Source organism: Marmota marmota, unplaced genomic scaffold, assembly GCF_001458135.2.
Source record: "Marmota marmota marmota unplaced genomic scaffold, marMar, whole genome shotgun sequence".
Classification (NCBI taxonomy): domain Eukaryota; kingdom Metazoa; phylum Chordata; class Mammalia; order Rodentia; family Sciuridae; genus Marmota; species Marmota marmota.
The window spans coordinates 9,204,279-9,219,044 of record NW_026000119.1 but is presented as its reverse complement, the minus strand read 5'-3'; the positions used below and the strand labels follow the sequence as shown (position 1 = coordinate 9,219,044).

The 14,766-nt window shown below is 37.0% G+C and overlaps 1 protein-coding gene across 1 annotated transcript in view; it reads right to left on the bottom strand.

The window, feature by feature from the left end:
- Positions 1 to 14,766, bottom strand: part of Sdad1 (SDA1 domain containing 1) — a 45,112-nt gene that overhangs the window by 6,509 nt on the left and 23,837 nt on the right. Inside the window, exons 13-21 of the mRNA XM_015499285.2 lie at positions 14,353 to 14,411; positions 8,399 to 8,475; positions 7,529 to 7,626; positions 7,336 to 7,412; positions 6,646 to 6,772; positions 4,992 to 5,086; positions 4,650 to 4,840; positions 4,460 to 4,544; positions 3,819 to 3,980 (exon numbers count right to left, since the gene is read on the bottom strand). Coding sequence (XP_015354771.1) covers positions 3,819 to 3,980; positions 4,460 to 4,544; positions 4,650 to 4,840; positions 4,992 to 5,086; positions 6,646 to 6,772; positions 7,336 to 7,412; positions 7,529 to 7,626; positions 8,399 to 8,475; positions 14,353 to 14,411 — 971 coding nt within the window. The remainder of the gene's footprint in view (positions 1 to 3,818; positions 3,981 to 4,459; positions 4,545 to 4,649; positions 4,841 to 4,991; positions 5,087 to 6,645; positions 6,773 to 7,335; positions 7,413 to 7,528; positions 7,627 to 8,398; positions 8,476 to 14,352; positions 14,412 to 14,766) is intronic.

Below are 14,766 nucleotides of genomic sequence, written 5' to 3'. Positions count from 1 at the left end.
AATAAAGGTCACCTTTCCAAGATAAACTAAACATATGGGCCATTTAAAGATTACCATTTTCCTCAAAAACAAACAACAAAACAAACAAAAACAAAACCAAACCCCCAGAATATTATAGATTATCAAGAATAAATCCAATTTTTACAAAAAGAATAACTAAGGCCAAGACACATTTTAAGTGTGTGATGAAAACTATTCCATTAATTCCTCAGCACTACTCTTTGTCCTTCAAACTTATAAAAGTCTCTAGATTATGAATTTTAACAAGGAATGATTGATATGATTGCTTTGTTAAAAAACATTTTTTGGATCAAAACTGCATGAATTATATCTAAATGTTCAACCCTTTTGGATTCTATGATTTAAGTTATTGATTCCTTGTCTTTAGCTTGTACATGGGCTTTGTATGTCTTTGTATCTTTGTAGACAGGAAAAATAGTATCTTTAAGAGAAAAAAAATTGGCAAGTTCATTTTAATCTAATTGGGCCAAAAAGAGGTATTTCTTTTCTTTCTTTCTTTTTCTTTTTGATACTGGAGATTAAACCCAAGGGTGCTCTACCACTGAGCTACAAGCCCAGACCTTTTTATTTTTTGAGACAGACTCATTTGTTGCCTAGGCTGGCCTCAAACTTGAGATCCTCCTGCCTTAGCCTCCAAAGCCACTGGGATTATAGGTGTGCACCACAATGCCTAGCTAAGCAGGAATTTCTCAAGATTTATTTGTGTCTTATTTTCTATCTGCATACTTCATTTACTGTGTCTGCTCATGTTGTATAATGATTAAACAAATTAATGGAAAGCTCTGGTATAGTTAAAGCCATATTGCAAAAACTGTATGTTTAAGCTAATATTGGTTGCATAGATTTAATTTTGCTCATTAAACTATAACAGCACAGGTGACTCTCAGAGGTCCTTTTCCCCTTCAATGCCACCAAGTGAACACAAGGAACAGGTACAGCCTCCTCTTTTCATTTAAAAATCCCTATAAGATCTTTCTCTCTCATATGCTTTACTTTCCTCTTCTAGTCTCAACCCCAGATCATTTTATTTATTCTAAAAATTTATAGTAAGACTTCATGTACAGATTCTAGTCACAAAAGATCTTTTATTTCAGACAGTGAAATACCACTGAGGGGCAAAGGAAAATGTGATGTGATGCTGCATCCCCACAGAGTGCATGGGTCATGGGACAGTTTGAGGTTGCTGTATAGTAGAGCTGATCATTATGGCAGCCATGAACTACATGTGGCTATTGAGCATTTGAAACACGGCTTGTGCTTACTTAGGCAGTACACATACTAAAACTGGAACAATACAGAGAAGATGAGCATCTCAAATTGAGATGTGCTATAATATAAAAGAGATGCTGGATTTCAATTAGTTCAAATATAAGAATGTAAACTATCTTATTAATAATTTTTATATTGGTTACATTAGAATACTATTTTGATTAGGTTAAATAAGATATATAATTAAAAAAATTTTTTAGTTATACATGGGTACAATATCTTTATTAGTCTTTATTTATTTTTATTTGATACTGAGGATCGAACCCAGTGCCTCACATGTGCAAGGCAAGTGCTCTACCACTGAGTCACAACCCCAGTCCCAAATAAGATATATTATTAAAATTAACTTCATTTCTTTTTTCTTTAAAAATCACATATGATTTGTATATTTCAATTGAACAAAATGTTCTAAAGAAAGAGAAAATATGAAATCCAAACTTTTATAATAAAAGAGACTTTAAAGAAAACATAAGGCAAGGAAATATACACAGAAATTGATTAATTTCAGTAAGAAAACTAGAGAACAGGAAATAACATTTTAAAAAATATTTTTAGTTATAGACAGACAGAATATCTTTATTTTATTTTTTTCTTAATCTATTTATTTATCTATCTATCATCTATTTATTTATTTATTGGTACTGGGGATTGAACTCAGGGGCAGTTGACCACTGAGCCATATCTCCAGCCCTATTTTGTATTTTATTTAGAGACAGGGTCTCACTGAGTTGCTTCACGCCTTGCTTTTGCTGACTGAGGTTGGCTTTGAACTGGTGATCCTCCTGCCTCAGTCTCCTGAGCCACTGGGATTACAGGTATATGCAACCTTGCCAGGCTTCTTTTTTATTTTTTATGTGGTGCTTAGGATTGTGGTGCCTCACATGTGCTATTCAAGTGCTCTACCACTGAGCCACAACTCCAGCCTGGAAATAACATTTCTGAGTCAAGGTTTATGTCCAACGAACTCTAAATTTATTCTTAAATAAAAATTCTTTACTCTTTGAGAGGGAGATTTTATGAGGTATTGACAAGGAACAAGGCAGGGCTTTTTTATATGCTGAAAATGGCATGTTAAAAACCTGGAAGTAGGAGCCAGTTGGCACACGCCTGTAATCCCAGCAACTTGGGAGGCTGAGGCAGGAGGATCACAAATTCAAAGCCAGCTTCAGCAACTTTGCGAGGTCTTAAGCAACTTAGTGTGACTGTCTCTAAATAAATTTTTGTTTTTTGTTTTTTAAAAAGGGCTGAGGATTTGGCTCAGTGGTTAAGTGCCTCTGGGTCAATCCCAGGTACCAAAAAATAAAAACAAAACAAAAAAGAAGTAGGGGATGGATGACACACTTAGCTAAAATGTAGGCAGGTCACATAAACTACGTAATAGAGCAAGGCCACCTAAAATAGTTATTAAGGGCCAATGAAAGTTAGAATGATGGGCTTAAGTCAATTTGTGGCAAAATTTAAAGTACTTCAGCCTTTATTAAATATGCCATCACTTTATTGCTTACATGATGTATTGACCCACAGCGTGGAAGATTTAAAAAAACAGATGGGGAGAGTTTAAACAGTACCTAATTCAGGTCACCCTGACTTGGCTCCCACACAGACATAGTGCTGCCCTAGAGGACAGGCTGTAACATTCAGACTTGGCAGGCTTGTCATCTACTTAGGAACACTGGTTCAGAATGAGGGACTATTTTAGCCTGGACCTGATTTCCTGGAGATTCTTCAAAATGATGTTTAGATATACTCTGGTATGTTCTTCCCAGGAGGGGAAGATACAAAAAAGCATAAATTTATTTTACTATAATGAATTACTAAAATAAGCAAGCCATCTGAGCAGAACAGGATTACCATTCAAAGGCTACAAACAAATAAAATGAAAACCCAAAGGCCTGTAAACAGAAAGGTTTTTGCAAAAGGGTATAAATATATAGGAAGGGTTATACCAAAATAGAAGTTTGTTTTGGACTGTTTTCCTGAAACGGTTTCTGATGTATTACCACACAAAATCACTCCTTTCTAAAACTCCCAGGCATACAATTGCTAATATCAATGAATGTCAATAGTATATTTCACAGATCAAATGACAGATTATTTTAGCATGTGGTACTGGGAACTGAGCCCCAAGGCCCTCTACCATTGAGCCACACCCCCAGCCCTTTTTTATTTTGAGACAAAAGCTCCCTAACTTGCCAAGGCTGGCCTTGATTTGTGGTCCTCCTGCCTCAGCCCTCTAAATCTCTGGGCTTACAAGTGTGCATCACTACAGCTGGCTATACCCCTTTACTGACAAAGAAGAAAAATGGACACACAACCCCTAACCCACGTGTCACACAGTTGAGTCCCAACTAAGTCAGGTCCAGGATTTATGTGGCGTGACTGCCTCCCACCTCTTGATGTTTTCCAACAGTGCCCATTAGCACCAAGGTACACACTGTGGTAGTCTTCAGAAAACACAACTCATCTCAGATATAAGTGGGCTCAAATTATAGTACCATTCCAGCCACCCAGCTTTAAGTGGAACTCACCTGTTTCTCTCGGAAGGAACGCTTGTTTTTTGACCGGACATTCTGGCTATACCGCATCATCATAAAGTTCTTCTGTTTTTTCTTCTCTTTATTTGTAGAACTAGAAAATGGATTCACTTTGGTTTTCTTCTTCACAAATTCCTTTCGATCTGTCTTTCCAGCCTATCAGCACAAAAAGATTGATATTTGTGAAATAACACACTTCAGAAGATATCTAATCTAAGTCAATGTCTCCTCTCTGCCAGGCACTCTATCCGACACCAAGGACACAGCACAGACAGAACACAGTCCTTGCTCCCTAGGGCTCAGTCCCAGTGAGCAATGGCTGAAGTACTGCAATGGAATGAGGAAGCTCAGTGGAAGGAAAAGTCATAATTCAGCCTGGTGAGGTAAGAGAGATTCCCAGAAAGGGAATTAAGTAAGCTAATTTTTTTTAAACAGATAAAAGCATTCATGGTGGGGTGAATCTCCTAATACCATGAACATAGTCACATGGTATGTACAGCAATCAAAACTCATCTAATACAACATCTAATATCTGTACATTTTATTTTGTTAATTTAAGACATTTAAAAAATTGCCATTCTATGGCTATACAAAATCCAGATTATATTTCATTTTAATGTTAATGTATCACTCACCATAGCAGTTGCTAGTCTTGTCTCCTTGTCAGACTTTGGCTTTTTATGAAGGCGTTCAATGTCCCGAAGAGAAAGTAATTCACCCCTGGGATGAGGGAAAAATAAAATAAGAAATAAGGGTGCAATTCCTTTCCCCGAGGCTTTCATTTGCACACAAGCTGACTGAAGACCTGGTGAAAATGCATTTTACCTGTGCTCCTCATCACTGTCTATTTCAATGTATTTTCTTTTTTGGGCTTTCCCAGGGGCAGCATCAAGTTCTTTCCTCATTTGGGCCATGCGGATTTTCTGGAAGTCTTCCTGAGTTAAAACTCTACTAGTGCTGATGGCTGCAGCTTTGGCTTTCCGCTCCTCGATGGGCATGCTGTTTAGTTTCTTAGACTTAAGAGTACACAAACAAAGGCTTAAATGGCTGCCAGCTCAAGTGAGAGCTCAGCCATTCAAATGTTAGTCTCCCCACAAGGTCCAGCAAAAATTATATCTTAATAACCATCAGAGTGATGCACTTGTAAGAGGAGATTTTATGACTTACAATTTCTTGCTGCTCTTCATCTGAAGAGTGGTGCACATCAACCCATTCACCATCGGCATCTTCCTCCTCACTGAGACTGGTACTTTCCCATTCATCTGTGTGAAAAAGAGCTTAATGATGTAACTACCACTTTATGTTGAATATTTACAACAACTTGAAATAAATCATACAATGGAAAAGTAAGGTACTGAAACTTAAATACATATTCCACTGACAAAAACTTGAGCAATGTTTGTTGTTAAATAAGCCCTCTCAACTTAGTTAATTTAAGGAATAAGAACTATACACTGGGGTTGGGGTCATGGCTCAGTGGTAGAGCAATCGCCTAGCACATGCGAGGCCCTGGGCTCAATCTTCAGCACCACATAAAAATAAATAAACTGTCATCACAACTTGGCAGAAAAGGATCATTCCCCAGAGTTAAATATCACAGCCAAAAAATGTAGCCTACATGGAAATCACAAAAACCATGACTGACTTCAGAGTCCATGTTCACGGAGCCAACTGTGCCCATCAAAATGGCACTTGTAATAGAGTTACTTTGGATTAGGTAAAGGGGAATGAAGGGGAGAAGGTAGGAAGGATAGTAGAATGAATTGGGCATTATTACCCTATGTGCATATATGACTATATGACCAATGTGATTCTACATCATACATAATCAGAAGAACGAGAAGTTATACTCCATTTATGCATGATGTGTCAAAGTGCATTCTACTGCCATGTATAACTAATTAGAACAACATAGATCTCACATTATATAACTGTTTATCTATGAAAAACATGATTTGATGGAAGTTCATTAACCATTCACTAAGCAGATCTTGGGGAATTGTGCAGATATTATTATGCTGTGATTGGTTAGTGATTCAATGGTAAACAAGAGATTTGGTCCCTGCCCTAATAAAGCTCATGATCTAGTAAAGATGACAGACAATAAAGCACATTAAAAAAAAAAATGGCGCTTATACATTTAACTTGGGCATATAGCAAGTATCTGACTAACTCATCTAAATATATTTATGCATGTATGAGAAACTAGCTGCAGTTATTCAGAGAATTAAATAAAAGATTCTGGGCATAAAATAACCTTGTAGACATTTCAATAAAGTGGCTCCCTGGGATCTGTAAGACAGTGTCCCAACTTTTTGGTCTGGTATATATAAAACCACCCACATAATAATGTTTCCAGTTCTCTTTCAAGTCTCCTATCTTGCCATGTGGTTTTCTCCCTAAATAATGGTGAAATAAAATGAACCTTCATAGCTTGGAGATATAGCCTAGGGACAGAGCACTTGATTTGCATGCATAAGGCCCTAGGTTCCTAAGTGATAAAATGTGATAATACCTCCTCCTCTGTAACTTGAAATCAAAACTATCAGATGTTATTTTTCCTATATAATTTAAGAAAGGTAAAGTTAAAGGACTGGAAGACTTCTAATTTGTTTTCTTCAGAACAGTGATTTAGATGTAACCAGTTGGGATTTTATAGCTAAAAGTCTATTTGTATATAATTGTTAACTAAACTGTAAAGTTGCAGTAAATATATTTACAATGATAAAATGTTAAAAATTCAAAACAAAAAACAACAACAACAAAAAAGGTTCTGGGTTCAATTTCCCCAGTACCATCAAAGAAAGAAAGAAAAATGAACCTTCATCATTTTCTGTTTTCTCTTCCTTCTCAATTTCCAGAACCTCTGCTCCTGGAATGTAATCTTTAGCATCCAATTCACCATATTCTTGTACTCTTGCTTCAACAGATGCTTCTGTAGGTTTACCCTAAAGGAAAAGAAATTGTTTATAATAAAGTGCTCATATTGTAAAACATCAATGATGAAAGGTATTCTCTAAGATTATTAATTGAGATAGGAGCACTACAGAAAATGGAAATAATCAAATGACAAAATATTCTGTTTATATCTCAGGTCAAAGTAAATACTGAGTCAGAATGCTGTCCACAATTTTCTCAAATCAAGAAATTGGCAGCTATTAAAGAATAACTGTTCAAATATTTTAGGTGTCCAAAGTACCATCTCTTTCTTTATATACAAGCATCCTTCTGCCCTTGAAAGAGGTAGTACCTGGCTGGGAAATAGTCTTGTTTAATACCGGCATCATCAAGTTTAATCAGCTTGACAGGTTTATAAAAAACAGTCATCATCAAAGAACGCAAGCCAACCACAAAATATTTAAGGTAATGGTATTTAATCAATTGTATTCAAACTTTAAATAAAACCATGTGCATCACCAGTACTCAAAACTATCACAAATACCTAAATCCAAATTGTAATAAAATTCAAAAGACCATAACCTTTAGACCAACATAAACAGGGTTCACCTACCCGGAATTTCTTCTGTAACATCTGAGGGTTCAGTGTCCGGAAGAGCTGAATCAGAGTTCTAGCAGACATCATCACATCTACAAAAATAATACCTTTAATTACAAATTCTGGAGCAAAGAAGGTAAAGAGGTAAAGAAGCAAAGAGGTAAAAACATTATACTCTTTGGCTTACAGAGAATAACATGCAACTTACTCTTATCTTTATGTGTCTTATATTGAGCCAGGTCTTGGAGAAGTTCTTCAGTCATGGCAAGAGGACATCGAGCTGTTATCTCTTTTATAGCATTAATTCTAGAAAAGAAAAAGTGGTGGTTAAATCTAAGAAATTTTTCAAAAAAAGAATCAAAAGGAATACAAGTTGCGTTTTATGTGGCCTAAGTTTCTAAAACTGCAGTATAGTAGAGAATGTTAAGTGGGTAGAGGGCTTTTATTACAGCAATTTTTGCTGCTAGTGGCATGAAGAGCAATGTCAGGAAACTAAATCATGGCAGTATTTATTTGCCAACCCTAAGGAAAGAAGGGACTAGGCTAAACAAGAAAGACGGAAAATCTTTGGGCTATTCTCCCAGTAACATTTCTCAAGGGAAATACAAAGTATATCACTTACTTACTGTTTAGTATATCACTTACTTACCAAGATGATTTAGTCATTAATAATTTTTAATTAATCAAAAGGGCCACTGACTTGCCCTAAAATTGAAGATTGATTCAATAATATATCACTTATTCCAGGGTAAGACACAAATTCATGGTGGAAGATAAAAAAACAAAAACAAAAAAATACTGAGGTAGCCAAATAATCATTCAATTCAAAGTGTAAAACTAGTAAAAAAAAAAAAAAATTCTGATTAGAAGAATAAGCAGATTATCTCTGGTTCCCCTTCTCAAAATTATGACCAATAAAATAAAAACATCAAGCCTCCTCAAAGACTCAAGCCTCAAGCGTATTTTAAACTGCTGTTTTAGAGGCCATACTATCAGCTGAAATTACACAACTTGGTAACTTAAAGCAAATCTAGTACATTGAAAACATATCTACTGCCCCCAACCATGTTCTACATACCCTACTGTCATGACTTCCCCAGAGTTCTTGTCAGTAACAAAATTGTTGGCCACGGTCATGAGCACTGATTGAATGATCTGAGTTGGGAACAAAAGAAGAGATGAATATAAGTGAAATGTCTGTACCCTCACAAACACCTGAGGATGAAAGGACAACAGATTATTCATAGTGGAAAAATAGCCTTCCACCTTCAGTTGGGAGTTGGAGGAATCATGACTAAGAAAGAGAGATTAAAATATGCCACTTTGGAGTTGAACCTTTTTTAACCTTTAAAATAAATTTTATTCCTCTTTAATATCATTTTTTAGTATAAATGAAAAAAAAAAACAAAAACCCTGCTTTGACACAGGATAATCCAAAGCTGTTTTAATCAAAGAAATTACCACCTTTGAAAAATAATCACTATAAATTGATATTGTTGATCTCTCCCAATCATAAAATTATTTGGTTAGCAAACTAAGTAGTATTCTCAACTTGTCAAAAACAAAACAAAACAAAACAAAAAAACCCCCAAATTTCACTTTCTAAAAACTGTACAACTGAACTTCTGTATTATATCTTCTTAAGGGTTAGTTATCTCCTCTGCTCACTTAAAAAGGAATATCTAATAGGGGCAGGCACTGCTCTGTGTGCACTAGATCCAAAGTTCAGGTTAAGAGTTCTCACCTTGGGAGATCCAAGATGATGGGCCAGAGGAGGCAGCATTCTGTGTCACCCTGTGGCCCGGGTTTCAATTTCTGGGAATATTGCTTTGGTGAAAGTAATGGAGGACCCCTCTACAGCTGATCCCGCATAGGAATCATGGCCACCTTGCTGCGCAGGGACCCAGACCTCAAGCGTTACAAAAAGACTCCTGACTCCCGACTACCCGCCCACGCAGGTCTCTGGGTGCCTTAGCGCAACCACCAGCATCAGCGCCGGCACAGAATTCCCAGATGCTGCTCCCACGAAGAACATTAAGCTGCTACCTACATGCAAGAACTCCGGGTGCAACTCCCATGTGGACCCCCCGGTCGCCTCCATCTTGGGACTTGCAGCTACTGCCATAGTCCCCTATTGGAGATAAACTGCCTGTACCTGGGGATATCACAAGCTCTGAAGAAAGCTGTAAGCAACACACTGCATGCCTCAGAGCTCATCTCTGAACTGATGGTACAACGCCATCGCCCGGCTCCTCCAACCTGACCTGACATTCCATCCCTGAAAGCAGCAGCCTCCATCTTGGGTCATCTCCATCACCACCTTTAGTCTGGGCAACTACAAGTTTGAAACACCAGATAGCGAGGTACCCATAGTTTTCTAATTGCCCCCCCAATCCCCAGCAGCTGCTAACTCAGCAGAGTGAGTACCTATTACAAAACAACCCTCTGCTACAGGCGTGCAGCCATCAGAGTACAACACACAAGACTCCCAGAGAGAAAGGTTCCTGGTTAGGAAGTAGAAAGGGAGAGGGTGAGGGAGATAACTTTAGAGACTGATTTAGAGGGCAGAAACTGTGAGGTCTATAGGCAAGATGAGGAAATAAGACCAGGCGCCCATATCACAGAAGCAGACCCCAAAGGAGATTCTTGAGGTGCAGTCTCCCAACAGGACAGGCAGGTGCCATACCCCACTTCTAGGTGCCCTGCACCAAGACCAACCCTCACACCCTGGTAACCCACACCATCCTGAGGGCGGAGATGCCAACTAAGAACTGACAACTCCACCTACTGGATGAGAAGGGAAGTTAAGAAATATACTGATCTCCAACCAAAACAATCCTTGTTTCTCCCTTTGAGATTTGTTTTCCTTCCTTCTCCCTCTTTATTCTCCCGCCCTCACATCCCCAACATATGTGAAACCAAGTACTTTGCATGAATTAGGCTACTGAGGACTGAGATGACTGAATAGTATATTACAGTTGTGTTGTATATTCTTTTTCTTGTTTTTTCTCTCCAATTTTTACTATTTTAACATTTTTTATTTTTCTAATACATGGGTTTGTCTTATGTACTCTACCGTCTTCCCTCTTATTTGTCTACCCCAAATTACTGCCTCTCTATTCTCCTGCTACTAACCTTCTTCTTTAGATTTCTGTTTCACACTTCCTGAGATATAATAACTCCATAGCTTCACCTCCTACCTCCTCAGCATATCACCTTACACCTCACCCCTGGTTCTGTGTACACCATCAGAAACTGTAAACCCTTTTACAAACCTACTGATCATATTGTAGATAATAATTGAATTCACCATTTCTGTACACTGTGACCAAACTATAAACGTCTTAATAACAACTATTTGTTTTTAGGTGGTATTTTGTTTATATTGGGATCTGTTAATATTGTCCTTCCCCTCAAAGATGAGTTATTGGAACCCTATAGGGGAACTATAAACCTATAGGGTAAAAACAGTAATGCCTCAGATCTATAGAGATAGAAAGGAAAAGACACGAGCAACATGAAAACACAAGGGAAGAAAGTGCCCCAAACAAATCAAGATACCACATCATTAGAATCCATGGCCAGCACAGCAGAGGAAATGACAGATAAGGAGTTCAGGATGTACATGATTAAAAGTTTCTGTGAATTTAAGGGCGATATAAGAGAGCAAATACAGGCAGCAAAAGATCATTTCAACAAAGAGCTACATAAGCAAATATAGGAAGTAAAAGATACTTTAAAAGGGAGATAGATATTCTAAAGAAAAACCAAACAGAAATCCTTGAAATAAAAGAAAAAATAAACCAAATTAAAAGTTCAACTGAAAGTATCACCAACAGATTAGACCACTTGGAAGACAGGACCTCAGATAACGAAGACAAAATATATAATCTTGAGAAGAATGTAGACCACACAGTGAAAATAGTAAGAAGCTATGAGCAAAATATTCAAGAAATATGGGATAGCATAAAAAGACCATATTTAAGAGTTATTGGGATAGAGGAAGGCATAGAGTTCCAAACCAAAGGAATGACAATCTATTCAATGAAATAATAACATGAAAAACAAATTGGAAAACCAAATTCAAGAGGCTTACAGGACACCAAATGTACAAAATCACAACAGATTCACACCAAGGCACATTATAATGAAAATGTCTAACATACAGAATATGCTGCCTCCAAGAGACTCACCTCAGAGGAAAAGACAGACTGAAGGTTAGAGGTTGGGAAAACTCATATCGCTCACATGGAACTGTGGAAGCAAGCAGGGGTTTCCATCCTTGTATCAAATAAAGTAGACTTTAAAATTAATCAAAAGGGACAAAGAAGGACATTTTATACAGCTCAAGGGAACCATACACCAACAAGACTTAACAATTATAAATATATATGCCCCAAACAATGGAGTATCTATATTCATCAAACAAACTCTTCTCAAGTTCAAGAGTCAAATAGACCACAATACAACAACACTGGGTGACTTTAACACATGTCTTTCACCACCGGACAGATCTTCCAAAAAGCTGAACAAAGAAACTATAGAACTCAATAATACAATCAATAACTTAGACTTAAGTGACAAATATAGAATATTTCATCCTTCAACAAGCAAATATACTTTCTTCTCAGCAGCACATGGATCCTTATCTAAAATAGACCTTATATTATGCCACAAAGCAACTCGTAACAAATACAAAAAAGCAGCGATACTACCCTGCATTCTATCAGATCACAATGGAATGAAATTCGAAATCAGTGATTAAAAAAAAAAAAAAAAAAACTACTCCAATGCGTGGAGACTAAATAATATGCTACTGAATGAACAATGGGTTGCAAAAGATATCAAGGAGGAGATTAAAAAATTCTTAGAGGTAAATGAGAATACTGACACAACATATCAAAATCTCTGAGACACTATGAAGGCAGTACTAATAGGAAAGTTCATTGCATGGAGTTCATTCCTTAAAAGAAGAAAAAGTCTTAATAAATGACCTAACATTACATCTCAAAGCGCTAGAAAAAGAATGAATCAACACCAAAAGCAGAACATAGGAAATAATTAAAATCAGAGCTGAAATCAATAAAATCGAAACAAAAGAAACAACTGAAAAAATGGACAAAATAGAAAGTTGGTTCTTTGAAAAAATAAATAAAATTGAAAGACCCTTAAAGAGAAGGAGAGAGAAAAATCACTAACATATATGATGAAAAAGGAAATATCATAACAGACACTACAGAAATATAGAAAATAATTAGAAATTATTTTGAAAACTTGTACTCTAGTAAAATAGAGAATACTGAAGGCATTGACAAATTTCTACAGGCATGAATTGAATAAGGATGACATACACAATTTAAACAGATCAATTTCAAGCAAGGAAATAGAAAACGCCATCAGAAGTCTACCAATCAAGAAAAGTCCAGGACCAGATGGATACACAGCTAAGTTCTACAAGACCTCTAAAGAAGAATTAATACATATACTCTACAAATCATTTCATGAAGTTGAAAAAGAGGGAGCATTTCCAATCTCATTCTATGAGCAGGTGGCATCATTATACCGGACCTTAAACTACACTACAGAGAAATAGTAACAAAAACAGCATGGTATTGGCACCAAAATGGACTGGTAGACCTATGATATAGAATAGAGGACAAAGAGACTAACCCACATAATTACAGTTATCTTATATTAGACAAAGGTGCCAAAAACATACATTGGAGAAAAGATAGCTTCTTCAATAGATGGTGCTGGGAAAATTGGAAATCCAAATGCAACAAAATGAAATTAAACCCCAATCTCTCACCATGCACAAAACTCAACTCAAAGTGGATCAAGGACCTAGGAATTAAACCAGAGACACTGTGCTTTTTAGAAGAAAAAGTAGACCCAAATCTCCATCATGTCGATTAGGCCTCAACTTCCTTAATAAGACTCCTATAACAGAAGAATTAAAATCAATAAATGGGATGGATTCAAACTAAAAAAGATTCTTCTTGGCAAAAGAAACAATCAGTGAAGTGAATAGAGAACCTACATCTTGGGAGCAAATTTAGTGCTGGCACATCAGATACAGCACTAATCTCTAGGGTATATAGAACTCAAAAAGCTAAACACCAAAAAAACAAACAGCCCAATCAACAAATGGGCCAAGGAACTGAACAGACACCTCTCAAAAGATGTTATACAATCAACAAATATATGAAAAAATGTTCAACATCTCTAGCAATTAGAGAAATGCAAATCAAAACTACTCTGAGATTTCATCTCACTCCAGTTAGAATGGTGGCTATTAAGAACACAAACAACAATAAGTGTTGGTGAGGAAAAAGGCACACTCCTACATTGTTGGTGGGACTGCAAATTGTTGCAGCCAATATGGAAAGCAGTATGGGGATTCCTTGGAAAGGTGGGAATGGAACCACCATTTGACCCAGATATCCCATTCCTTGATCTATACCAAAGGACACCATACTACAGAGACACAGCCACATCAATGTTTATAGCAGCACAATTCACAATAGCTAAACTGTGGAACCATCCTAGATGCCCTTCAGTAGATGAATGGATAAAGAAAACATGTATATATACACAATGGAATAATACTCAGCATTAAAAGAGAATAAAATCATGGCATTTGCAGGTAAATGGATGGAGTTGGAGAATATAATGTTAAGTGAAGTTAGCCAATCCCAACAAACCAAATGCCAAATGTTTTCTCTGATATGAGGAGGCTGATTCATATTGGGGTTGGAAGGGGGTGCATGGGAGGATTAGACAAACTCTAGGTAGGGCCAAGGGATGGGAGGGAATGGAACGGGGCATGGGGGTAAAAAAGATGGTGGAATGAGATGAATATCATTACCTTAAGTACACTTATAAAGACATGAATGGTGTGAATATACTTTATATACAACCAGAGATATGAAAAATTGCACTCTATATGTGTAATATGAATTATAATGCATTCTGCTGTCATATATAACAAATTAGAATTAAAAACAATAATTAAAAAAAAAGAGTTCTCACCTCTGGGGGTACTAGGTGATGAGAAGCTTGTGCAGCAAACAGAAGGATCTTTGTTACTTCTAAAAACACAAGAGATGAGAAAGGTCACAGTTATCACTCTGCCTCTCAGAATATATAGCAACATGGCAAGCATATTCCTGCCTTATGCAACAGCTGTTTATTCTACCTAGAACACCCAACCCCAGCTATCTGCATGGCTCACCCCTTTGCTCCCTTCAGCTACCTGCTCAGTTGCTGCCTTGCTGAAAGGTCTTTCCTGACCACACAATCTAAAATAGAACCTGGGACTGGGGATGTGGCTCAAGAGGTAGCGCGCTCGCCTGGCATGCGTGCGGCCCGGGTTCGATCCTCAGCACCACATACAAAGATGTTGTGTCTACCACCAAAAACTAAAATAAAAAAAAAAAAAAAAAA